Source organism: Periplaneta americana, chromosome 12 (assembly GCF_040183065.1).
Source record: "Periplaneta americana isolate PAMFEO1 chromosome 12, P.americana_PAMFEO1_priV1, whole genome shotgun sequence".
Classification (NCBI taxonomy): domain Eukaryota; kingdom Metazoa; phylum Arthropoda; class Insecta; order Blattodea; family Blattidae; genus Periplaneta; species Periplaneta americana.
In genome coordinates this window covers 138,942,021-138,969,566 of record NC_091128.1, presented here as the reverse complement: position 1 = coordinate 138,969,566, position 27,546 = coordinate 138,942,021, and the positions used below count along the sequence as shown (strand labels likewise).

At 32.1% G+C, this 27,546-nt stretch overlaps 1 protein-coding gene and 1 long non-coding RNA gene across 10 annotated transcripts in view; one reads left to right on the top strand and one right to left on the bottom strand.

Moving 5' to 3' along the window:
* Window positions 1-27,546, bottom strand: part of Ask1 (apoptotic signal-regulating kinase 1) — a 155,014-nt gene that overhangs the window by 75,832 nt on the left and 51,636 nt on the right. For 7 of the 9 annotated variants that reach the window (XR_011335326.1, XM_069842139.1, XM_069842136.1 and 4 more), the window contains exons 2-6: window positions 16,518-16,726; window positions 12,102-12,296; window positions 11,573-11,745; window positions 3,942-4,220; window positions 964-1,247 (exon numbers count right to left, since the gene is read on the bottom strand). Coding sequence is in view for 8 of the 9 variants with exons in the window: in XM_069842139.1 (XP_069698240.1) it covers window positions 964-1,247; window positions 3,942-4,220; window positions 11,573-11,745; window positions 12,102-12,296; window positions 16,518-16,726 (1,140 nt within the window). In the remaining variant the exon portion in view is untranslated. Of the gene's footprint in view, window positions 1-963; window positions 1,248-3,941; window positions 4,221-11,572; window positions 11,746-12,101; window positions 12,297-16,517; window positions 16,727-23,973; window positions 24,158-27,546 lie in introns of all 9 variants that reach the window. The other 2 variants (XM_069842137.1, XM_069842138.1) reach the window with 1 other exon arrangement.
* Window positions 7,500-20,865, top strand: LOC138710938 (uncharacterized). Its single transcript, XR_011335327.1, has 4 exons — window positions 7,500-7,948; window positions 9,598-9,794; window positions 11,611-11,712; window positions 20,624-20,865. It is a non-coding gene; the product is annotated as an uncharacterized lncRNA (long non-coding RNA).

Below are 27,546 nucleotides of genomic sequence, written 5' to 3'. Positions count from 1 at the left end.
ACTCATTTTTTATTTCCTTTTTCGCAAACAAACGGACATATTTTAAAAATGAAATCAATTAACAAAAATTCTGTTACAGAGGAAAGTTTCCTAATAGTCTAAAGAATGTGTGTTCAAAAATTTCATGCATGTATCTTTAATAGTTCAGAAATTATATCAATTTTTGTCTGGCAATGTAGCAAAAAATGAAGTTACTGGAAACAACGATAAAGGGGGCGTGTGATTTAAGAATCCATAGCACAGGAAGTTTAAAAATGGCGTCTCAGCATCCGATAAGGGTACAAATACCCCAAAATGTTATGCAATGCATTCCACGCATATCAAAGAGTATTTTAAAGAATTTTTTTTTTAATTTAATTTACCAGAAACAAAAATGAAAGGGGACGTGTGGTTTAAAAATCCATAGTGCAGGAAGTTTAAAAATGGCGTCTCAACATCCGCTAAGAACACAAATACCCACAAAATGTTATGCAATGCATTCCACACATATCACAGAGTATTCTAAAGAAATTTTTTTTTTTTTTAATTTACTCATTTTTCACCAAAAAATATCGTCCTCTTCCCTTAAGATAAAAAAAAAAAATTGACTAGAACATTAACGCGAGAGTTGTAATAGGGTATCGCAGAGCTATGAAGATCTGAGTGCGTGTAAGAAGCAATACAAGTAGCAACGATTTTCAAGTTAATATATTTCGTAAATGAGGAAAAGGCGAAACAAACGATTATCCCCACGGTTCTTAATGAACGAAAATTAGCTTAAATATGCATTTTCATCAACAAGCCACACGACCTGGGATGGTTCCCTTGTTAGTTCATTTGTTTACCCTTTGATTCTCTGATTTCAACACTGCATTGAACAAGGAATAATATTACTACTTTATTAAAAGACTTTGTTTTTATTTCTCTTGATTTCATGCAAGAATTTACTAATCACAGAAAGCAATTGGCACCTAAGTTACTCACCTATATGCTGCAGTTCTTCTGATTTTGAGAACTCATTGCCAGCAATAACTAGCAACGTTGCCAAATTAATGCCAGCATATTCATTAGGTTGTACTTCAAAACCCTTCCGGTACCATCGGATAGCATTGTTGAGACTGTCTTCATCAGTATGACGTGACTCCACAAATTTATCCTTATAAATTCTTCCACAAAGACACAATATATCAGGAACATGATTCTCCTTCTTTTCTAGTGCTTTCTCAATCACATGGAGAGCAGTTTCCCTATCACCTTCCTTATTCCGCCTAGGAAAAAAAAAAAAAAGACTTCATAAAATCTAATAACTGAATAAGTAATCCTTCTATATGACTATTATCGAATACCTTACTATAATAATACCGGACAGCTAGCAATTTTATGTGCGAATGACGCTGGTACTGCTACCTAGGCGGCCGGTGTGGTGATACTCACGAAACAAGCTGTAATCAACTGCAATGTATATTGTTGCTGGGCTAGCTAATAATTTTATTAATTAGTGCTGTGTTAAAATGTCAGGGTTTATATTATGTGCTGTTTATAAGTGCTACAAAATTACAGCATTACAAATTGCTTCAAATTGTACATTCGATTTCCGAGGGATCATAAAACGTGAGTCAACAACATTCTTTAGTAGACCTAATTCCTTCATCTCTGTGTTGATAGAAAAATACAAATTAGCTTTTTTATCTAGACCTAATAAATGAATAGAAGTTAAAATGTATCGGAAATTTTAAGATTTTATTAAATTAAGTTTTTTTTTGTTGTCCACATGCCTTTACTAATTATTACAAGCATCAGATTACTATCAATTTTATCTTTGCAGTTGTCAGCAATGCGTATATAAAACATTATTGCAAATTCATTCCTAATATCATAATTGATTTTGTCTCACTAAACCAAAGAAAAAATATGTAACAATTAATTACGGAAAGTAATATGAAGTATGCAATATTTCTCATAATATGCAGCTTTGATATAAGATAATAATTTTACATTAAATATTAATCAACATTTCTTAAGTGTTTCATATATTACTCCACATTAGTAACTCACGTTTTAAACAATAGTCAGAATCCCGCTATGTTAATATTTGTATATGTGGACGTAATTCCATTCCGCTCCGCTAGATGTCAGGTCCGCAATATTTCGCACTCACGCCAATGCTGCTAGTATACAGCTGTCCGGTATTATTATAGTAAGGTATTTGCTATTATTCCATAGATATCCTTCTCCTCTATGAAAAGTGAGCTTTTAGAAACATAAGAGACCAATAAAATATTAAGGAAGAATGTATAAAACTGCATTCAAAATAAAAAAATAGTCTTAACAGGAAGAAAGCTCTTCTGATGCACGTGTTTCCAGCTAGGAATGAAGCTGAATGCACTGTGTAACAGTGAATTTACTATTCAATGACAGTACACAACCATCTTGTATTTTGAAACTCTACAGGCTCTTGTAGCCTGTAAACTTATATCTACATACAAGATACAGGGTGTTTAAAAAGTGATGGTCAGTAATTTACAGATGAAAAGTACAACTGAAAGAAGCAAAAAAAGCTCCAAAAAACATTGATCTGCAAATTAACTGTTTATGGGATATTCCCTTAGGCAGAGGAGGGTCTGTACTGTGGTCTACTAGGTCACCAGATTTAAATTCGATTAGATTTCTGTGTTTGGGGTAATATTAAGAAGCCTGGTTTACACTTTTGAGGTCAACACACTTCAGGAATTGCGTTTCAGACTGAACGTGTCTTTCAGCAAAATAAGGAATGATCCAGGAATGACCAAGAGGATTCACAGCACACTACAGAGAAGAGCAAACGGTTCATTCAGATATATGGATAACATTCTGAACATCTACTCTAGGTAGAATTCAGTTAGAGATGTCTGCACGTCGGCTTTTAGTCAGCAAGGAATCTCAAAAGAAAATGTACATTATGTCAATAAAAGTTAATTTGCAAACAAATGTGTATTAGATCTATTTGCTTACGTTAGTTTATACTTTTCATCTGTAAATTATTGTCCATCGCTTTTGAAACACCCTGTATATCTTGGAATAGAACTTCGGTGCACGACCCACGGCCTGCCACTATGTTTGCTGTGGCCCGATAGTAAAGTTTCAAACTTAAAAAAATATTTGGACAAACTTATATAATTAATTACTATAAATTACAGCAATCATTAATTATAGTCCCGTCGCTCTAATTTCCGGCAGCCAATAACGTTGCAGGTCGGCTACATTTAAACGTGCGCATCTTGTGATTCCCTGATGAAGACATTAAGTATTTCCTAAGGCTCGATAAATACTTAATATAGTCGCCCGCCATTTTGGCTCTTTCATTTGCGTTCGCAGAAAGGACATGAGGACGTTATTTGCCGCTCAATTATTTGCTGAATTACAGTGTGTTTAATTTATTATCATAGGAGCTACGACATGATAATATTTAATGGTGTGGCAAATAGATCCCTCGTCTGGTAGCTCGGCAACGAAAGAACAAAAATTGGCGAACGATACTACCTACCTAGACTTTATAGAGCCTTGACTTCCTAAGACGTAAGCAAAGAGGAGGAGTCACGCCAGGAATAACAGCGTCGCGACTATAGTAAGACATTTATGTAAATTCTATTTATTATTGGAGGATGTCTGCGGTCCTCCAAAACAATATTTTTTTTTATATTGGCCAGCAGTATTCATAAGGTTGAGCACCCCTGGTATAGAACAAGAGCTGTGAGGTCTGCACATGTCTGCTCTACATAATGAGATTCTAATAAGGAAAATAAATTGATATCTCAATGACGTGATTGCTGCCCCTATTTGGGAGTACTTTTCCCAGCTTTATACATAAACAGGCAATAATGGCATTCCTCTTCAGAACCTGGAGAAACAAACAAGTATTGAAATGAAATGGGCTTTCTACTAAAACTAGCTTCTAATCAAACTGAGAATTAATAATAGCATACCTGTTCAGAGCAAATGCGTACAGATGCCTGATGGCTGGAGTATTTATATAATTTTTTTTATTGGGAATAGTTTTCAGATCATCGACTAGCTGCACCATAGCATCATAATCTTGAATTTCTCTGAATGAGATGAGGACGTTAAGCACTACTTCACCAGACAGGACATTAGGATCATCCAATCTCTTCCTCATGTTGTGTAGTGCCTTGGCCAGCTCGTCCCCTGAGTATGTCTCCCTTGCTTTCCGCAGGTCTGACAGAAACTTCTCCTTCATGTGCGCCCTAAAAAAGTTGTAAATACGAATCAATATCACAAACGTAATCGTACTACTGCATGTTGTGAGTAACCACTCATGAAACTAGCTCAGGCTGACATATTTAATGTCTCACAATTCGTACAGGACTTCTACTTGACTGTGAACACTCCGTACCACTCCACGAACATTTCTGGACACTATCTGTAGTTGCTTTTGTAACTCTCTACAGGAAAAACTTAAACTTTTAGATCAAATGTTTTTCTTATGCAACAGCTGACTGTGATAGTGGCGTGTGAACAGTTTATGTTTTTTGTTCACTGTAGTTAGCTAAGTTTGCATGTTTTATAAAATAAAATGTCCAAATTTCTTGGTGATATGAGTTTTATTCTTGCTTATTTATTTGCTTTTAAATTATTTTATATGTAAGTTTTTGCGTGATTTAGTTATTTTTTTTCTTAATGATTATTTAATTTGTTATTCATTCGCAGTAATCATGTACTGTGGATGCTTTAGAAGAACATGATTTGATTCAGAAGGAGAAGAGATTGACAAAGATTCCGTATCATCAGAATCAAATCCAGCAAAACAACTGACCTTTGTCCATATGCCTGAAAAACAAATAGACCAGAGAGAGATGCAGCAGCAACAGCAAGCAACCAATCGGAAAAAAGTTAAGTTTGTATAGGAAACTAACGTGTTCTATTCTATTTCAGTTATATTACTTCTACAAAATAATTCGGGAAGCCCTAAAATTTTTATCTGAAGAAGTTTTCAACTGAAAGCGTAGCTCTGAAGGTAGTAATTTCTCTGAAACCATACAGTCTATATTGTTATTGTTTTATCTGATGTAAGAAAGATATGTAAGAAGGAATTTTAAGTCAATTCCCATTTTATACTATTTCTTCAAATAAAGATTCATTATTTTTTAGTAAAAATGATTATATCTCATAGGTTATCATTTAAGGTTAAAGCAGTATCACGTTACTTTCTCCTTAAGCTATGTAAATGTGAAAGTGAAAGCAGCAAGACCAGAACTTTAAACAATATAATTATAATACATACAAAATCTCTCTTTCCCTCTCATTTTTTTCTACAACGCAATTTTTTAAACTGAATTTTATTCACTTCAATTTGAGCAGTTGTGTAGAGTATTAATTTAACTATTAACTATTCAATTTTATGTATTTAAGTGCATTAGCATTAGAATTATTGTGCTCTAAACTAAGTTCTTTGCTTACAACTGACATATTTTCATAAAAATCTAATTAAGTCTAGATGTTCTTATTGTGTTTATAAATACTGGAGATGATGAATTTAGGTGTATGACTAGAAATTATCTCACTCACGAACTTCATTATGGGGTTAGGTACAGCTTACAGCAGTAAAATTTTTGGAAATATTCAGCATTTTTTTCCTCCATTATTGTAACATGTACATTAATGAAACTTGGTATGTGTAAAACACTGTCGTTCTGCTATATGAACAAAATATTTTTACGATTAAAAAAAAATATTTATATATATTTTTTTAAATTCAAAATGGTGGCATTCACTGTGCAGTGATGAAGCTTTTCTCTCATAACTCATAAACTTGTTAACATTTTCATGTTCTCTCTCTTTTATTTTATTGCTGAAACTCATGTTTACAGTATCATGCTCTTTCAACTACATTCCCTAACAAATAACATTTTTTTTATTTTGTGTTAGAAGAAACCATGTATTGTGGGTCCCTATCACCACAGCATGGCGCGTCCTCAGGTTGCGGATAGAGGAGACGGTCTCCAGATATGGAGGGTAGCTGCGAATATAGAATAAGCAGTCGTGGACAGCCGATAAGGGGTGGTCCTCCAGCTTGGGGGTTGGGCGAAGGGCTAACAACCCATCACCGTAAAAAACAGCTTGTTACGAAACCTAACAGTAAGCCTCGGAATGGGACTGATTCTCCGGCACGACCACAGCAAGCCGAGACGTAGATGGGAAGATAATATTAAAATGGATTTGAGGGAGATAGGATATGATGGTAGACTGGATTAATCTTGCTCAGGATAGGGACCAATGGCGGGCTTATGTGAGGGCGGCAATGAACCTACGGGTTCCTTAAAAGCCAGTAAGTAAGTTGTGTTAGAAGAAAATACTGATATTTGACCATTTTTTAAAATGAATTTATTTTTTATCAAGCAATCTATCAAAGGTAGAGAAGTGATCTTGCATCATATTGTAGGTATGACATGCATAAATATACACAAAAAATTTCATCACAGAATGTTGGATAGTTTTTGAGTTATGTGGGAAACGCTTCACCACTGCACAGTTAACTGTATTTTGAAAAAAAAAATGTAAATCATTTTTTTTAATCATAAAAATATTTTTTTCATATAGCAGACGGACAGTGTTTTACACATACCAATTTTCATTAAACAGTAATGGAGGAAAAAAATGTCGAATATTTCCAAAAATTTTACTGTTATAAGCTGTACCTAACCCCTTAAAGTACACAGCTCTTAAAATTAGGCAGTGTGCTAAATTCTAACATGTCAACATATAGTTACTGTCATCTTAAATACTGATTATGAAGATATCTGACACATTTTGGTGTAACAGTACTGAAAATGATTACAAACATAAAACTTTTAGAAAATTATGTTGATATTACAACTGGCATAAGCCTATATAGTATTCGTGAGTAGTTGATGAATTTTGTTGCACTGACATTCATTCAATTTCATATATATGAGGTCATGCAGTAAGAAACATAGCTCTTGAAATTAATCTACAGTTCAGATTCTAAACAGATTTAAGTACCGGAAATTCTAAATTTGAAAAAAAAAAAAACTCTAACATCAGTATTCAAATCATTGTATCCACAAGTTTAGGGTCTTTAGTATGTAGTCACCAGAACTGAAATTCATCAGAAACTAATCAGTTTCAAATAATTGGATAGGATCCTAAATAGTAAGTTCGAAGAATGGTTAACTACTGTAAAAACATATAACTGTATACAAACACCACTGTAAAGATAATCAAAACATATTGCAGGAGACTATTATTAAAACTTTAATAATGATTCTTTCTCACCATTCTTTCCGTCATTTTATATATTTTGTAACACAATAGTAGGGAGGAAATATAATTTAAATACACGGAAGAATGGTGCTACAAAACGTACTGAACTCCTTGCAACCTATTCCAATTACGGGAGAGGATCTAAATAGCAGTACTGCTATGACTTCACCTCTAGAAGTGATGAAGCCAGGTATTTGAGTTGGGTGACATCACTCTCATGAGGTCATGCACTGCAATGGCAACAGTCCAGTCATCTGTCATTCTAGCAGAACAAAAGTGGTGGCATTATGAATGTGTGCTTTGTCTCCAAGCTTGTGTGTTATTTTCTTATTGTGGGTCTTTGTGATTAAGTGGAAGTCGTATATATTATATATGAGTGTAGTAAAAGTGATGGATTGAGTGTAATTTACTTACCTACACACACGTAAATTTAGTTAACATCATAATTGGATGTTGTCTGTTATTTCTTCTATAATGACGTGCAAAAGTGATGAAGTCTATATTAAGTGATAGTGACAATATTTTATACAGCAACTGTGGTCTCGTATTCAAATTACTTCACACTAAATCAGTACATTTTCAACTTTCTGATGACATATATGCCACAAGATAAATGTCCATTTTAGAGCACAGATACAAGAATACCGACTAATTGTATTTACTTATTTATTTTTTGTAACAATGTTAATGGGTATGAAAACACTGAAGATATCTTCTACTTGCATGAAAACTATTCTTTGCCAATCTGTGAAACCTCTTGCATGGTTTCTTTTAGCATATGCAAAATGATTTCTTTTTTACAATGTACAAACAATAAAAACTAAAGTGTTCACATTACTATTATTTTTTGGTCACATTTTGCTTTTCACTTATACTTTAAAGAAATTTTCAGATTAAGAGAATACTAAATAAAACTCATTTATTTTGGTGTGGTGTATTACTACACGAACTTTAATAATGTTTTGTTGAATACTTTTCAAAGGAATTCGTAAAGTCAGCATTCTCCTCGTAATGTCATAAATATTTGTGTTCTAATATGTGCGAAAATACATATTTAGGGTTATTCAAAAGAAAGTTATATTTCGAAACTATAATAAGTTTTTCTTTTTAAATTTAACTATCAACTCTCAAACAACATTACGAGAAGTGAAACTTAATAACAGAAAAAAAAAACAAGAGATAAAAATATTAAGAAAACACTACATAAAAAAAAATTAATAACAGTGTAAAAAGTTTAAGAAAATAGGAATATAACTCCAGGCTTGCCCAAAATAAGATCAATGGAACTTTTAGATTTTATAAACACACTGCTTGTTTGGTAGCTCATTTATGTAGGCCAATCTATCCATCATCTTGGTGTGCTCTATGCCTCACTCAAATAATGAATAAATACTACCTGCTTCAGTGACAAACCACCTTCAAAATCAGTGCTCATAAAGAGTCACAATTAACAAAATATTACTTGAATGCAGAATAACTAATGGAGGAAACCCAAATCAGGAGCATTACCAAATAATAATAAGTTTATTCTGAATGAAAACATTGGTTGTATTCGTAAAGCAATGGAGTTTTCTCGCCATTCAGATTTTAGTTTTCACTACTGTTGGGAATTGGAAATTCCAGTGTTAAAAAGTGAGAATTCAGTGGAAAGTCCAAAGACTAGTCAGGTAGGATGCCACAAAACCATATTACTAGTAGTTTTCTTTTATTTTTTAGACAAATAACGTGGAAATATCAGTTTCTACAAAGCAACATTCATTTTATAATTGTGGTGTGTCAGCAATGGTAGACATATTATGTAATGATTAGATACACAATTTCAATATTATGTGGACGTCATGGTTGCTGGTTCGAATTCCAGCTATAACAAAGGTATTTATACACTGTCGCTGTGATATCCTGTGTTGTCAACAGAATCCCATCACGTGTTTGAAAGTACAAGTTGAAAAAGCTCAAAATATGGATTTCTATGACTCTGTTATGAATAAAAAAGCCGTAATTGATAGAACTTCATGACATAAGGCTCTGAGTAAACTGTAGAAAACGTTCATTAAATTCCTCCTATATCATGATCAAAAAATTTTCAAATTTATTTCCTTAGTAAATTAACTGATTAAATAGGAAACAAATGCATACATAAATAAAAATGTGTGTATCTAATGCCTATCCACTTCACTTACATGATTCGGGTTCCGCATATTGTGGATAGATGACAGGACTGTGACCCATTTTCAATTTGTACACCACTTTGGCAGGCTACACTGCACATGATGTGCATCTGTGAAGAGTTATGTCGTGTACTAGGGTGGGTATTATGTGTAAGTGTTCGTGTAATTGTAGCGTAGGAAATGGGTGAGGATGATGATGAAGATGAAGAAAGAAGGGGAAACCTGGTGCCGGCATGTAGCCTATTCCTATCGAATAGCATCAAGGGGACCACCAGGCTTAACATCTCCATCCAATGGACGAACAACTATGAACAGTGACACATGCCTTCTCTTCATATGCACTGCGGAGAGAACTGAGATTTAACCCAGGTATATTGGTGCACAATTTAGTGATTAGAAGTTGTGCACCACCACCTCTCCTAGTCACGAAGTAGAAATTTTACCCTCTGATTCTGCCGGGAATCGAACCCGGGCAGACGCATTACTACAGAGCTAACTCGGTAGACTATAAATAAAGACAGAAAATAATTTATTGTGGCAAGTGATAATTCAAGTATTTTTAAAATCAAGTGCAATAGAAATAGACATTAAAACATGGAGTATAATAATACATAAACAAAAATGTTAATAGATAAAGGACATAATATACAATACGTGTTTGTCAAAAAAATGCAAATGTCTCACTGCTCCCATTCAGGAGGGTACAGTGAGACACCACACTGTCTATTAATGGACATTGAAATGATTTACATTTATTTCAAAAGAAAACAAAAACTTGCTGTCTCTTTATCTTGACATGTTCTGTAAGCTTACTTAGAATCATTTTGATGTTTGACTTCGAAACCACTGAAACATCTGGAACATTTGGAAAAGTGAATTTTCCGTGACATTTCAAACTTTTGTGAAAAAATGAAATGAATTTTTGGTGACAACAAAGCTTATAATTATAAGAATTTAATGTAATTCTTTATTATTTTTTAACATTTTCTTAAATTTTGTGAATAATTTTTTATTTATGAAACCATTAAAATGTAATGTATCCATTATTTTAAGCTACAGTTCCTAAATTGGTTACTAGTATGTTCATTTTTAATGTTAGTTACTGGCAAATGTAATATAATTACAGTTTGTTTTTGCAAATCATTGGTACATGGGGACAGTGAGACGTCTCAGCGTACCCTTCAGTGTCATGTCTCATTGTTCCCTTTACGCATAGTTCATTTAAAATGACGCCATCACTTCAAAATTAAAACAAAAAAGACAAAACTTTGCCAAACATAATCTCAAATACCGTAGTATTAGGTAACAAAACATTCATATTTATATCTCATTTGTATATCCAATATAACCTTTATTAAACATAAGCCAAAATTTTACTTCTAGAGTGAAAAATTACGAATTATTTTTTCATCACTCACCTTTATAACTAGAATCAAATCGAGTATGAAAATACTGTTATTTTACTCATGTAACATACAACTCCACTGTTACCAACATCTCAACATCAAAATTTACCATCTAATAAAAAATGTCTCACTGTTCTCCTTGTCTTACTGTACCCACTTCTCCCCTACATATATATTTTGTCAAATTAAGCACCTCGAATTTCTTAACTGCAACATTATCTCTTTTATACCAGTACTTCGAATAACGAAATAGAACTATTAAATAGAAACACAATAACTGAATATTTCGCAAATACTTTTACAATAACCATTAACAGTAAGGCCAATGTTTCAGCAAAAATGATTTCATGACGATAATCTGCCAACTTTATTTTGTAATAGTCTAATTAAAGAAATAATGAAACAATTCAATTAATTTGTAACATTGGTGTCACACAAAAAAATATATACAAAACTCCTATGTAAATAAACTGCCAATTAAATAAAAATATGGATACAAATGCATAAACAAATAAACATTAATGATGTAATCAATAAATCCCTGTCAATGTTTTGTTGTTACATAGCAGTTGAAAACTGATTACAAATAGAACCAGGTCTCATATGGAATTTTGAATTCAAATTCACTCCTAGCAAGAGGACTTGGAAAGTCACCAGATAATCTATATAATCAACAGTTGTTAGTCTTTTCATTAAAATTAAAACAGAAATCATTAGTTCATAAATTAAAACATTACATACTTTGATTGTACTTCTACATCTTGTAATAACTTCTTCAGTTTGATGGTGAGATGCTGCTTAGGATCCACAGCACTCTCCTCTCCAGGAACCCTGACTGATGTTGGATTTGTAGTGACGCAAGTACCACAATCCACTAACCGGTAAGACACAAATGTATAGCTGCCACAGGATAACTGCAATAAAAATATATTGTCTGGTTACATGCAGTATGGATAATTTAGAAATTGTTTACAGTTTTCCTAGACTTCCGTAAATTTTGTATCAACATCTTTTCCAATTTCGTATTATTGTATATCAAATTCTTTTAACATTATATTTCTTCCAAACTTTTTTTTTTTTTCATACTGAAATGTAGTTCATATATGCACAAAGTAGATGTTTGCCACAAAATGTACTGTACATATATAAAAAAAAAATCCTCCAAACAAAAAGAGAAAGAAAACACAAAAACACCAACAGAGATGAAAAAGAGAAAGAGGGAAAAGAAGTGAAAGGAAGATAGTTAATAAATTTATTACATACACCTTACCTTCAGTCTCAGTGTTGCTTCTGTATCATAATCATTATAAAGTAAAATGTTCTCTTTCATTCCAAAACTCTCACGCACACCAAGATGATAGAACAAGGCACTTTGTTGAAGTTGAATAGACAGATCAACCACTGCGACATCTGCATTGTAGAATGTATCCAGCACATTTGTCTCACCAAAGTCGAGCTTTTCAAACTGAAATGAGAAACATCCTTTAACAATTACACTCTAGTTTTACATATTTCGAACTGAAATAATCATTAACAATGGAAAACATGGGGTATACATATTTTCATTTTTAAATTGATTCCAAGTGGATGATTAAATAGTCGGCTCTCAATTATATGCGACAATAATGGGGCCAAGATACATTGTTACAACAAAATTATGGTTAATGCAAAAACTTGTTAAAAGATCTACTTTACAGGGCAAACTTACGTGAAAACTGAATTGACGAACATCCCAAATCCAAAATTTACCGAATTAGACTTTTTACCTGATATACAGTACCTGTTTTACATAAGCTAGTATCTTGTAAAAAAAAAAAAGAATATCCCAAGTCCGACTCTAAGCTTGTGTTTTTTAATCATACAAATATTTATTTCAATACTCTTATATTGCAAGCCTAGTTCTTTGTTCTCCTGAAAAACTTACTTCAATGGACTTGGGTTGTTTGTCAATTCAGGTCTTCAATTGTAACAAGTAAAACATATTCTAAAGATATTTTAATAAAAATAGAATATCCCCCTTCAGACTACAAGCATGACTCATAGATGTCACTAGTGTCAAGTAGAGTAAATTAATAAAATTAAAACATGGAATTGTCACCTCTTCAGAAATTAAATCTACCAATAATTTTACATATATTTCTATCACAGATAAAAATGAGTCTATAAAATAATTTGGGGTGAATTTTAATGATGAAATTGTTTTTGATGAGATGATTATTTCTATTATACAAATACATATACATATACATATATATACATACAAATGGCTTTTAAGGAACCCGAAGGTTCATTGCCGCCCTCACATAAGCCCGCCATCGGTCCCTATCCTGTGCAAGATTAATCCAGTCCCTATCATCTTATCCCACCTCCCTCAAATCCCATACAAACAACATTTCCAATTTATGTAGCTGACCCTTATTAAAGGTTGATAAAAAAATTATTCATTATAAGTGAATACACGTATATGGCCTGGTTTAGTATATCTCTTACAATGTGCACCTCTATCAAAAATCAAGTCCACATTCCTAGATGATATACACAAAATTTTAAGAAGCGCAGTCAAAGAAATCGTAGATCTGCCACATGACATGTTATATACACACAAAAAGTTTAGAGGTCTTGATTTGATGAAGGCAGGGTGGGAAGCATATATTCAGCATTACAACATCTGTCAAAAACTAATAAACATGGAAGATCCACATCTTCATAAAATACGTTATTTTCATTCTAAGAAACAACAAGCACTTTTATCACTAGATATGACGGACATCACTATCTGAAAGATTCGTATCTAATGCTGCTGTTATTTTATATTTTATTCTCTAGATAACAATTTAACAGCAACTGAAAGCATGGAATAGCTTATTTGGAAAATATCCTCGGATAATGCACTATTCGAGATTGTATAGCACATTTCTCGCATTATCATGGAATAATTTAACAGGACTTTATTTCATGTTTGTACAACTGACCCTTAGTGTTACAGATAATCTTTTTCAGGGGAAACGGCCAATCACAGTCTGGTAACTTGAGAGTTATTGTAGGTCCAACTAATAGTGGCGAATTATCGAAAGTGTCTTTACCAATTCGAAAATACTTGAAAAATTTACTATCATATTCCCTCGAACTATTGAACAACTTATAAAACTGTCCATTCAACAATCTCGATGCATTTGGATGCATCCAAAATCTTTTTTAATTTAATTTACAAAACTTACCACCAAAGTGGTCTGCCTAAAAATACAAATTATACCTAACAAAATGTAATGATATTAAATAATAAAAGAAGAACCTAAACATGAATTTAGAGTATATATAATGAAAGTATAAATACTGACTTTATGTGCTGTTGTCACATAAATGTTATATGCTATTACGGTAAACCTCAATGCTAATACTTGCTGCTTCTAAAAAATCTGTTGTGAAGTGGCAAGTGCGGGCAAGTCATAAAAAAAAATTGATAGTGCATGCTAGGCCTAACTTTTAACATGGATCCTGAACGATCAGAAATAGTCAGCGAATTGAGGCACGTACTGGTGAGTATGTATCTCTGACATATGCGTACGACAACTAACATCTCCTGGATACATTTATAGAAGAAAGACATGATCGATTGTTTACATCTATCTTGAATCGGAATCCAGTGCAGACGAATAATAAAACTAAGTAAAGAAAGAAAAAACTATTTATTGTCTGCATTTAAGTTAGCTGCGAAATTATAATAACTAAGGAGCCCATTTCCAGGCAAAGGTGCTCATAGTTGCTGGTATTGTATTTGCATGGTTGGACATTTTAATGCATAACTTGATTAATTTTATAGATATCTAGATTTATTAAATCTACATACTTAGGCTTCAACAAACAAAATTTGATAACACAATCTCAAGGGAAAAAATGGAACTCTCTGCATCATAATCCACAGTTGATTCCCGATTTACCACGAAAATCGTCTGTAGCTGCATTTAGATTGGCAACAGGCCATGATTGTTTGGCCAAACACCTGCATAGAATTGGAATATATCAGTCCCCTAACTGCCCATTGTGCAACTCAAACCAAGAAATGGATTCGGAACACCTCAAAATCTGTGCTTCAGTGGCTGGCCATGATAATATCTTTGAAAAATATTGGAGTGCAAGAGGTCAAATGACTTTATTGTCAAATGCCTGGCATTAGAAAACAACAACATTTTATAGATATCTTAAAATTTCTTTCACGGATATAAAGCTAAAAGTTGATATTAAATAACAGTAAGAAAAATGAAAAATCAATTTCTTTTTTTTACCTTCGAGGGTGCATTTTAGATAAAATGGACGATAAACTTACAGATTGCTGGCTGGAATTGCGTTTACATGACAGGATATTATAATGCATAATTTAATCAATTTCATGGATATCTTAAAATTTCTTTCACAGATATAAAGCTAAAAGTTCATATTAAATTACTATATGAAAAATGGAAAACAATTTTTTGACCCTCGAACACGTAATCCCTTAAAAAGACACACACACACACATCCACGCACGCATACACACACACACATTTATGGCACTCTGTATGTAACAGTCACTTGGACAGTTATCTGCACTTAGAATCAATGCCACATCCAAATTTCACAAAATACAGACATTTTTAAGCTATTATTATTATTATTATTATTATTATTATTATTATTATTATTATTATTATTATTATTAATTCGGTCAATTACTTATTCTTTTTCAACACCTGACTCTCTTTTAATACTATACTATACATTAGTGAGATGGACACTCGAATATGCATCTGTAGTTTGGAACTCTATTACTAGTTCTGATTCGGCAAAACTGGAAAATATTCAAAGGAAATTTATTGCATTATGTTCGTACAGATTCCTGCCTAATAACTCTGGGTATAACTATGATAAAAAATGCGAGCACTTTAAATGTCGAAGCCTGTATGCCAGACGTCATGATCTTGATTACTTATTCTTATGTAAGGTCCTTAAAGGTGACATTAATTGTCAATCTTTCTTAAACAGTGTCAGCCTTCGTATTCCTATGAAGGACATCAGACATCACAAACTCTTCTATATTAGAAATTCTAAATCTTCCTCGCTGGTCTCCAGATGTATTAAACATGCTAACTTACATGTAGGCGATTTCGATCCATTCAATGTATAGAAGTATTAGAATATGGCAATGTCTTTGCTAATATTATTAGCATAACCCTTATACACAAATTGGTAGTACGAATCAACTCCTTTCCGTAATAATTTATAGTTTTAATTCTTGTAAATTAAGTATTGTAATCTATGTTCTTTATTTTGTTGTTAACTCAAGAATTTAATTTGTCATAGTTGTTCATTTTAATGTATTAATTGCATCACTGTGCTGGACTTTTATTGGCCAATGGCTGTTGTCCAGCACATAAATATCAATAAATAAATAAATAAATAATTATTTATTATTAATGTTGTTGTTGTTGAAGTTCACTATAATCAATAAGACAATGTGAGATATTAAGAGATACGAAATGTATTACAGCTGGTACTATTGATTTTTACATGTTACTAATACATCAAAATGGACATTTCAGTATTGTATTCTTTACCAATAGTTTTTTAATGATTATTTAATGAGCTACGTAACACAACACAATAAAATATCCTCTAAGCACAATAAATACTTTTCAATGAACATACATACCTGGATATGATTCATGTTGGCATTCACCAGAACACAGGCCTGTCGGACTTCTTCTAATGCCCTCTTCCTGTGAGTCAGATGTTCTGGCTGATGCAAGTCGATAACACAAACCACATCCATTCTGGGTCTCTGAACCTGATGTGATGTCACAGTGGTATGCCCAGAGGCATCACTATGGCTACCAATACTGTCTGTCACACTCCGACATTCTGTTAAACAAACAAGTACGTATTTTTTGCAAAATAACTACTGAACCTACACCACAGAGCCTCAATATCTAATACGAATATGTGAAGACATCATTTTAAAATAAAACGTATTACAATAGATATAACAGTAAATAATATGATGAGTAACAATGAATCTTTCTAATTTAAATTGTTTATTATCTATTGTTAATAAAATAACATGGACAAAAATACAATCTTAGTTCTTCCCTGAAGGAGTAAAAAACTCGTGCTCAGGGAGATATCTAAACACAAAGATAATTATTTGACACAAACTGGGTCAAGAAAAAAAAATTACAGGAATAAATTAAATTTAAAAATACAATTTCAATTTTAACAATTTAATTTGAACTAATATAATCTGTCATGAGAAATCTAATTACATTTACAGAGTATTTTAAAGTAATATGTTGGAACAAACTGAGTTGAATAATTATGTGACAAAATCCTGCTGATTTATACTTTTTTTTTATTTGGAAAGTGTTAAGAGATTAACATAACAGTGCCAAAATTCATTGGCTCCATTACCTTACGTCAATTTAAAAAATAATTCTAATCATTTACATGGAGAGTGGTAGATAATGTAACGCCAAAATGACACCCAATATTTAAAAAAAAAAACATTTTGTTATCAATTTTACTCTATAATTTTCAAAATAATAGATGTATTATGACGATATTAAGTAATGGTTTACTCTCGCACTAAGCAATTCGAACTAGCCCAAAAAATTTATGAATTCTTTACAGAAATTTTTGGACTTTTATTAATTAAGTCACTTATTTAACTTTTATTTATTTATTTATTTATTTATTTTATTTATTTATTTATTCAATTTCTTTGTTTAATAGTTTACAAGTATAAACTTATAGTAACCATATCCAATCTCATCTGTTTAACAGATAATGAATACCCTTGATAAAATGTGTTATATAACATTCCCAACATTTATTAAAAGAAAAGAAGCAATAACTACTAGTAATTAAATTATGATAATATGTGGACCTATGGAAAAAGAACTAAGAAAGAGACTAGTGAAGATCTTTGTGTGGAGTGTGAAATTGTATGGGGCAGAAACATGGACATTACGACGAAGTGAAGAGAAACGATTAGAAACATTTGAAATCTGGATATGGAGAAGAATGGAGTATGTGAAGTGGACAGACAGAATAAGAAATAAAGTTGTGTTGGAAAGAGAGAAGAAAGAATCATGCTGAAACTGATCAGGAAAAGGAAAAGGAATTGGTTAGGTCACTAGTTGAGAAGAAACTGCCTACTGAAGGATGCACTGAAAGGAATGGTGAATGGAAGAAGAGTTCGGGGCGGAAGAAGATATCATATTAAGACATTATTACAAAAACAGTCCTAGTCATATTTAATGAAATTGAGTTAAGGACACATTTGCTTCTATTTCAAATGATTATAGACTCCAAAAATGACCCATGTCAGGTGCAATAGCCACCAAGGATAAACACCAGTTCTACGGAAACAGTTGACATGTGTTGTTCTATTTATTTTTATTGTTCTCCTGAAAAATAGCAACTTTGACAAGGGTTGTTTTTGTAATAATGTCTTCATATGATATACGACATTAATATATATGGATCACATGAGGAAACAAAGAGGAAGACAGAAAATAGGAAAAATTAGAGAATACCGGGTTTGCAGTGGAAAACCTGCCCTTGGGCAGAACACTTATGTCTATATGTATGTATGTCTTAAATTACGAGAAATAACAAAGGAAACATATGATTCGATCACACTTCATCAAGTTCAGTATTCGAAAATATTCATTATTCAGTTCTCGTAGTTTCTAACATTATCCACAGTTCCATTACTGCCCAAATTTATAGCAAATATTTATTATTATTATTATTATTATTATTATTATTATTATTATTATTATTACCGGTATTATTATCATTATTATTATTATTATTATTATTATTATTATTATTATTATTATTATTTTCAGCTACTGAAAAAAGCATAAAAATTAACGTAGCCTATATGTTACCACTAAAACCCGAAATTCGTCAAAATCAGTTTCAACCAGTAAAAACTAGTTTAAACAAATGTAGACAGAAAGCGAGTTTTCGTAAATTCTAGAATCAGTGGTTAGGTTTGGTTTGTTTAAGCTTTTGGTAGGCCTTTCATATAGGTCTAAGCTTTTTGTTCATGCTTTTATTTGTTTAAACTAGTTTTTACTAGTTGAAACGGGTTTTAACGATAACATATCCATAAATAAGACCTACAGAATTCTGTGCAATTAAACCTACACCAACACTGAAAAATAAAGTTATCAAAAGATACAATAATTTCTTAGGCTATAGTACATATTTTTTATTTAGTCAATACCAATGTCATTTGTAACTCCAGGTGGCACACTGCAATTTATCACTTAGTAATAAAGTCAAAGCAAGGACAAATTTTATTGCATAAACTTCCATATTCAGAAAGTAAGACTGTCTAATACTTTATGAAACTATAAATAAACAAAAAATTCACATACATATTCTTTCACCTTGTTTGCAAGACATGACTATGACTAGGATTTTCACAATGTTGCACTTTTTCAAGGTAAAAATATTACTCCTTCAGTAATTAAATAATTTGCCAATGTTCAAGTTAGAATGGTTTCATCACTTTTTTTTATTTTTTTTTTCAACTTTGTTCACAAGAGTATTTTATGTTGTTTTCAAATATATTTCGGTCGTATTTTACTGATTTCGGAAATAAATCTACATAATTTTATATTTTAGATGACAATTCGGTATGTTCATAAAGCCTGTTTATTACATCATTAATTCTTTTTTACGAATGAAACAAATATTTAACATCTACTCCCATTTGCCAAAAAAATTGTCCATTCTTTTAAACTTATATAAGATGTTTCTTGTATAATGCAACTCAACGTTGAGAATTAACACACAGTAGAACTGACAAAACAAGAAATAATTGAGTGCAAATTAACGCAAAAAAATTCTGATTTTCGTCAGTCCTAGAAAATAATTCTTATCTTAATATGTTTGTATAAAAAAAATTTGATTTTAAAGAAGGCTTATGTGTATTTGTTATTTTAAATACATAATACTAACATGCTAGTGTTCACAGAATAAATATAATTTTTTGATCATTTCTTTCCTTTTACAGCATTATTTAAGAATCTTTCGGTCATGGAACTATTATTTTTGGATGCTTTTTGGTAATTTATAAGTCGTCGAAATCCTAGTTCCAAAGATGACACCTGTTTGTTTCTGATATGTTGCTGTTTTCTGACAGCAGAGCTGCAATTCAGAATCGAAATGAAAATCTGTTGTTCTTGGCAGTTGCAGTGGTTAATATGTGCATTCTACAGCCATTTTATTGTTGACTCACTTTTCTATCTTCGTCATGTCTTAGGACAAATTATTAACGAAAACTTGACTTCTGTCATTCACATAGAGAAAGATGTTTGCAAATTTTACTCGGTTTGTCACTAAAGATGAGTGTTTTCTGTTCATTAATTATTAATTTATGAAAGGTGATATGGATCACAATTCTAATGCATTAAAAAAACAAAGCATACGGAAATTCACAACATTGTATAAATAAATGGTTAGTGATGGAAATATGATTGTCCAAGTTCCAGTTAACATACCAGGAAATTATATTAATATTAAAGTATGATAAAATTCAGCATGCAATCAAAATCAATTCATAAAATTATTTCCTTTCAATACAATATCGAAGAAGTTTACAAGAATAAATTCAACAGAAGTGACGACTTCAAATTAACCATGATAAAACAGAGTATCAAAAATGTCAAGGGATGAAATATTATTGTATCTTTAATAGTTAAAAAAAAAAAAACTCTAAGATACTTTATATCTTATTTACAGATTATCCTGTATGTGCAACACTGCTATTAACTGGAAGGCAAACAGTCCATCCTGTACCTGCACTCCCTCAAGTTGTAAAGGTATTAAGTGTGGGTCTTTATAGTCCTTTATTTATATTCTTACTGATATTAAATAACTTGGATACAAGAACATTTTCCTTGACTTTCTTCCCCTATCTGAAGTTTTACGCACTATTAAAAAAAATACTAATAATACTAGTACATCTTTTTCACAATTCCGAAACACATTTCCCAAACAGCTTTAACAAAACACATATTCAATATTTTAAATGAAATGAGTATTTCACAAGACGTAAATATCATTTTTTTGCATATATGACAAAATATCGAGATTTTTAAAAAAAACTCAATGTCAAATCCAAATATTCTTTTTGAACTACTTTGTGTTCTCCACTGTATTTGTACTGAACGGAAAGAAAAAAAAAACATTAAGTGCACAGAGAAATACTTTCCAAAACCAGATGCAATCAAAGAAAAAAGTACAGACCGCCCATTTTATTTCCTTATCTGTAAACAGCACTTACTCCCACAATAGTGTTATAAGTTTCTCTTACGTGCCTCATGCTATGTACACTAAGATCAAGGCCTGAGATAAAATAAGACAATACAGAACAAACACAAGATAATTGGCCTCACTCAGTCCTTATGGGAGTTAAAGTTTCCTGATTGAATCTGACAGGCAGTATAAGCAAGAATTTCTTGTGTGATGATTATGTGATTAGACTAGATGTTTCTTGACTTACTATACAACAGCAGGTGTTATGTTTATTATATGTATTCACTCACAGGAGAATGGAGAAAGTTACACAACGCAGAACTGCACGCATTGTATTCTTCACCTGACATAATCAGGAACATTAAATCCAGACGTTTGAGATGGGCAGGGCATGTAGCACATATGGGCGAATCCAGAAATGCATATAGAGTGTTAGTTGGGAGGCTGGAGGGAAAAAGACCTTTAGGGAGGTCGAGACATAGATGGGATGAGAATATTAAAATGGATTTGAGGGCGGTGGGATATGATGATAGAGACTGGATTAATCTTGCTCAGGATAGGGACCAATGGAGGGCTTATGTGAGGGCGGCAATGAACCTCCGGGTTCCTTAAAAGCCAGTAAGTAAGTACGTATATTATGTATTCACTAACTCTTCTTGTTACAAGATCAAACATTTTTGAAGAAGCGACATGCTTTGACTGAGGAAATCCTCAAACAATAAAACGCTTTGTGCAAAATGTTTTTAAATAAAGCTATGTATTTATATTATGCCAAAACAGTAAGTAGTGAAAAGAGTAACTGCTTCAAGAGTTTCTTTTGCGACTATCCTGAAGGCCACATGATAGAAGCCAGTAATGTAGCTGTGAATACAGCCAAGTACCACTTGGCAATAAGAAAATAAAATGAGCGATTGTACTTGTCCATTCAATGCTGTCTCTCAAGTTAAAAAATTTATTGATATGCCTTTTTAAATGAAAAAACGAAAAAAAAATCAAATGTACATATGTGGAATGTTTGTTCTTCTCTCTTTTCTATTTTTATGAGGATATAAAAGATTTTCATTGACATATTAGTGTATCTAAATGAATATAACTGTGTGAAAATATGTGTAATAAATACTGGCCACAAAGTATTTAAACTGAGAGAAAAGACATGCGGTTAGAGGTTGTCACATTAATGAGAGCACTAAGAACTTTGTTGATTAATATTTGCAAACATTATTCCTTCAAAGTTACTTCAGATTAAACAAATAACTTCTTTATGTACATGTTAAGAAAGTATTCACAGATTTCTAGTTGTTTAGAAAATGCTGGTCTACAATGTTTATGTAGTTACAGAAATGTAGACTCAAAAGAAAGCAAAATACATAGTTTTAATATTTTTAACAAAAATGTTAATTAAGCTGTCAAAGCATATCCATTATACATTTGAAGTCATGCAAAAGCCGAGGAATACGTTAAAAATATAAAAGAAAACAACAATTAAGTTTAAATCATTATATTAGCTAGAAAAGAAGCAAACTACAATATTTACAAATATAAAATTATTTAAATAAATGAATTGTGGTTATTGGCAGTATACATCGTCATTTCTATGCTGTAAAAAGAAAAAGCGATCAGAAAGATAAAAAAAAGGGTTAAGTGTAATAATGTTTCATAATATACACTCCCTGTATACATATCTGACAGAAAATAGCACAAAATGCAATTCATACAATGCAGATATTTCTCAAAACATAAATCGTAGGTTTACAAGCAAAACACATTACGTCAAAAATATTACATCTGAGAAAAAGACATAATGTACATAATGTATGTGTACAAACTTAGAATTGAAAAATTAAATACCTACACATAAAGAGAAAGAACTTTAATATTTTGAAGATTCAGTTTTGTCAAGAGCTTTCAAAACACCTTTTTTTCTCAGAGTAAAAATTCTGACAAAGTGTTTTGCTTGTTAGCCGACAAAATACTGTACATAAACATAAAGTTTCTAATAAAACAATTTTGAACAGTTCCCTAACCCTTCTCTTGTCCTTTTAACAAAAATTATATTCGACTCTATGATTTTAAATACACTGCAATGGGACTTCTAATCTTTCACATTATTATTTACAAACAATACATAAGTAAATTACTAAGTAAATAAGTGTTGTATCTTTTACTCCAATCCAGAACAAAACACGTTTAACATTACCATAACCCTTTTCCTTGCGGTTATTCTTTCAATATTGACATCTCATCATCATTTAAAAGGGAATTAATATAAAACTTAAAATGTATCAATATATTAAATGCAAGCGAATGGGATATTCACAGTGTGTCTGAACACAGAACATGTTTGTAAGCCATGACAGTTTCAAGATGTGCTTAAATTTTCGACATTCCATGCACAAAATCAATCACCAAATTTTTTATGTATATGAATTTAACAAGTATCAGATTGCAAAACAGAAAAATTAAATTATCGTGAATCCACATGCAAAAGAAGTGATTTCTGAATCATGCAAGTTGCACATACCAGTATGGCATTTGGTATTCATGGCCAAACATGTCACGCAATTGACATAAAATAACACATAAATATTAAACTAATTAATTTAAATATTATCTTTAGCTGCGTGAATTTTACGTTGTGAATTCCAAGCCTAATGTTTAATAAATTCAACCGTAACTTATTTTCATGGTTGTTAATTTTTATGTCCATGCAAATAAAAAGTGTCTTATTGCCGTAAAATAATTCTGGCTTTGAATACAGGATAAAACAAAACTTCATAGCACCTTATGACATTCTGCTAACTTCATTACTTAACAGAACGAAAATAAATCCACACCTGGTGCATCAGAATCAGTTGTAAGTGGCATGTTGCAAAATTTCTGGCAGCACGAGTATAATTATACTGTTTTATCTGTCATTATGTATTCGGTTGCTGCACTAAAGTTTTAACTTTGTGCACTGTGCAGTGATTACATTCCAAGTTCACACTATATACACATTAACTTAAACAGGCCATAACTCTGAAACAAAGAAAAGGTGTCAAACACAATTAAAATAGAAACAAAACGCATGAGATGAGACGTCTTTAATACAATAAATTAAGAACAAGATTTATCCACTTGTCATGTCCATAAATCCCGCGCGTTTTTAGGTTATGTACATAAAATGATTACGAAATAATGTGACGCTTGTAATAATAAAAAAAAATTATATGAATAAGCATTATATAAATATCTGAAATTTATTGGCACTAGAATAAAAAGTAAAATTAAAAATTGTACCCTAACAAAACCGTTTAGGGAAAATGAGATTTATATTGATGTGACAGAATTAAAAGCTTTGGAAAGTTGCAATTGAAGCCTATAAATTATTACAGAAGCATTAGTCTTGACAGGCAATGAAAATTACGAACAATACCAGCCTTGGCTTGATCGAACTTTGGGCAAAGAATAGAAAGCAGATACAATACCGTACTTTACATAGCATAGCCTATCAACCAACATTTATTCATGTTCGAGACAATATAGGACTTCAGAATAGAAATGTTGTACTGTAACTACATCTTTTTTTCACTGCTAGGTGACCATTTTCTCATATCCTGCAAATATTCATTTCTTCTCGAGTTACGTGCAACATACAATAATTTCATCAATGTCAACACATGAAAAATGCTAAACTTTCATAGCTTCTTTTATAAAATACAGTAAAACCCCGATTATCTGTCACCCTATTAACCGATTGGTGGATTATCCAACTGTCTTTCTCTCTCGAAGAAAAAAATATGAAGTATTGTACATTATATTAGTACGAATTTTTTGTACAGAGTGTTTTCTACAAACCTTTACCTTTACGCATTATGCCTACTCTTCGAGTGGCCGTGCTGTTTAACTTCTATGCAAAATGTCTTCTACAAGTGTCAAAAGAAAACATGTTGTACTATGGGAAAAAGTGCAAGTAACTGAGTGGTTTGGGAAAAGAGAAAATGTGGTTCTTCTCACATCACAATACGAGATAGGAATTACAACTATGCGCGATTTAGGATAATGAAAAACAAAATATGAACTGTATAAAATTTGTAAATCTACAACATGAGACCTCTACTATTCCTATCTTCCCACAGACAGTCGTCATAAGGAGTTTCCTTGGCCATTAAAGACTCGTCGTTGAAAACCAGACTTAAGTACAGTAAGACATAATGTTTTAATAACCGACTTATCGAAAAATCAAACATGAATTGTAAAAAGACAGACTTAATTTAGTCAACTTTTGATCCACTACCTAGCGTATTAAGAGAAAAGACCATGGAGGAAATTACGAAAATATTATGTACTTTGTTTATGAAAACTTTTTACGGTACGGATTATCCGTTTTTTTCGATTAACCATTCACTCCACCCCCTTCATTACCACGGATAATAGAAGTTCTACTGTAAATTTCTCTGTAAGCAGTAACTTCTTCCCTCTGTCACAACATAATATGCAATGTAAAAAGTTGTGTTAAAGTAATATAAGCGCATAATGTGCGAGTTTCGTAAACTAATTTTTAAAATATTATCCTTGATGAACCAAATAAAGGCTATAGTTCCAGTATGTTCATTACAATCTTCACAGCTGCTACTTCACTAACATTACAACACTAAGCTGTGTAGTTACAAGTAACACTTCAATAGGTATACACAAGCTATTAGGCCTATTAATTTAGACGAAATACGAAAGTTTATACTTCAATATTAAATTATAAATTCTCCCCTTACAAATTCTTCAGAAGATTATTTCTGCGCCTAAAATATTATACAGAATGTTCTATCTTCTTCCAACCAAACACTTTTGCATTTCATATATATAATTAAACAAATAGGCCTCCTCCTATCATTTTTTTCTAAGGATCTGAAAATATAATAGCACATATGTGGAGTCACAGTGCAAAATGCGACATATCCGAAGGGTCACAATTTTCAGTAGAATTTATTTTTTATTCTCATTACATGAGGCACTTACTCTAGTTCCTTGGCAAGTGCTGCCATCAGTAGGAATGGTCTCTGAAAGTAAACTGGGGCAAAGGAAAGAAATAAAACCATTAGAGTTTTAGCTTGGGAGGGAAAAATATGACGGACTTGTAACATTTGGAGGTCACAGATCCTCTGGCAAACAAGCGAAAGTGACAAATTAGCGACCCTGCACTTAAGGTCTATATTGCAGTATTTAATAGTGCAATATAGACCTTAAGTGCAGGGTTGCTTATTTTTCACTTTCGCTAGTTTGCCAGAGGAGGGACGATATGTGCCAATCTGAGCTGCATTAACATCTGACAGACATTTGATTAGGTTTCTCAAGTAGTTTCAGTCCTGTCCAATCCACTGAATCTTCCCTACATATTGGTAGATACTTTGATAGGCTTCAGGCATCAATATCTGCTCACTTCTCCTAAGTTTCTTCTGGACATATCAAAACACTCGATCTGCAAGAATGAAGGAGTGACTCCTATCATAGAATATAATCAACAATCTTCGTTAATTATAGTTCCAATTTCCACTTTTCATATTCTAATATTTTATAGTGAAACACTGTGTTACTGATTTGAGTGCTGTTATGACGTGGCAAAAACCAGTGGAGTTGCTGACTGCAAATCATGGGCTAAAGGAAATAAAAAAGAAAGATGTTTCAATGTTACTGCAGAAGAGTTTTGGAGAGAGCTGGCCCAAAGATAATCCATTACTGAAGTGGTACATTGACATTTTGAAGGAATGCAGTGTTGACGAAGGTACAGAGGAGTTCCCTTTCAGCTCCCACGAAGATTACGTCTGTTGTAAGGAGAATGTTGCTACCAGAGTGTAGGTGAATCATGTACACAGTGGTCATACAAAAATGTTTTTTTTTTTTTTAACTCAGGTTATAAAGAATAAAAATTATATTCACAGATATTGTTTGTATTTTGGCCTACTGTTTTACACTGATAAGTCTTTTTTAGTATGCGCGCATGGGCATTGGAAATTGGTAACATTATTGAGGGTATCACATTCCGAAATTAGTATAAAATCGAAATAGTACTCCATCACTTGCTTTTAGTGTAGGACATAAGTGTATGAATAAAACTGCAATGTCCAGATACTGTATCTCTTTCTCTAATTACCTCTTCTTCCATATTATTTTATTCTTTCTTGTTACACGGACGATACTAAAACATCCATTTCTTCCACCATTGTGACTTGTTCTAAGAAAGTACAGTACCTTGCATTAGCAGGATTGGAGCAGCCATGTTGTTGAACAAAGAACTGTCACTGGGTGAGCGAGATATGTGACAGTTTGGTCCATAAGGAACTGCAGAGATGTGACAGTCTGCCCCGCATTGCATATTTCAGCCTTTGTTTAACATGCGAAAAATGACATTTTGTATCACACAGAATGTTTTC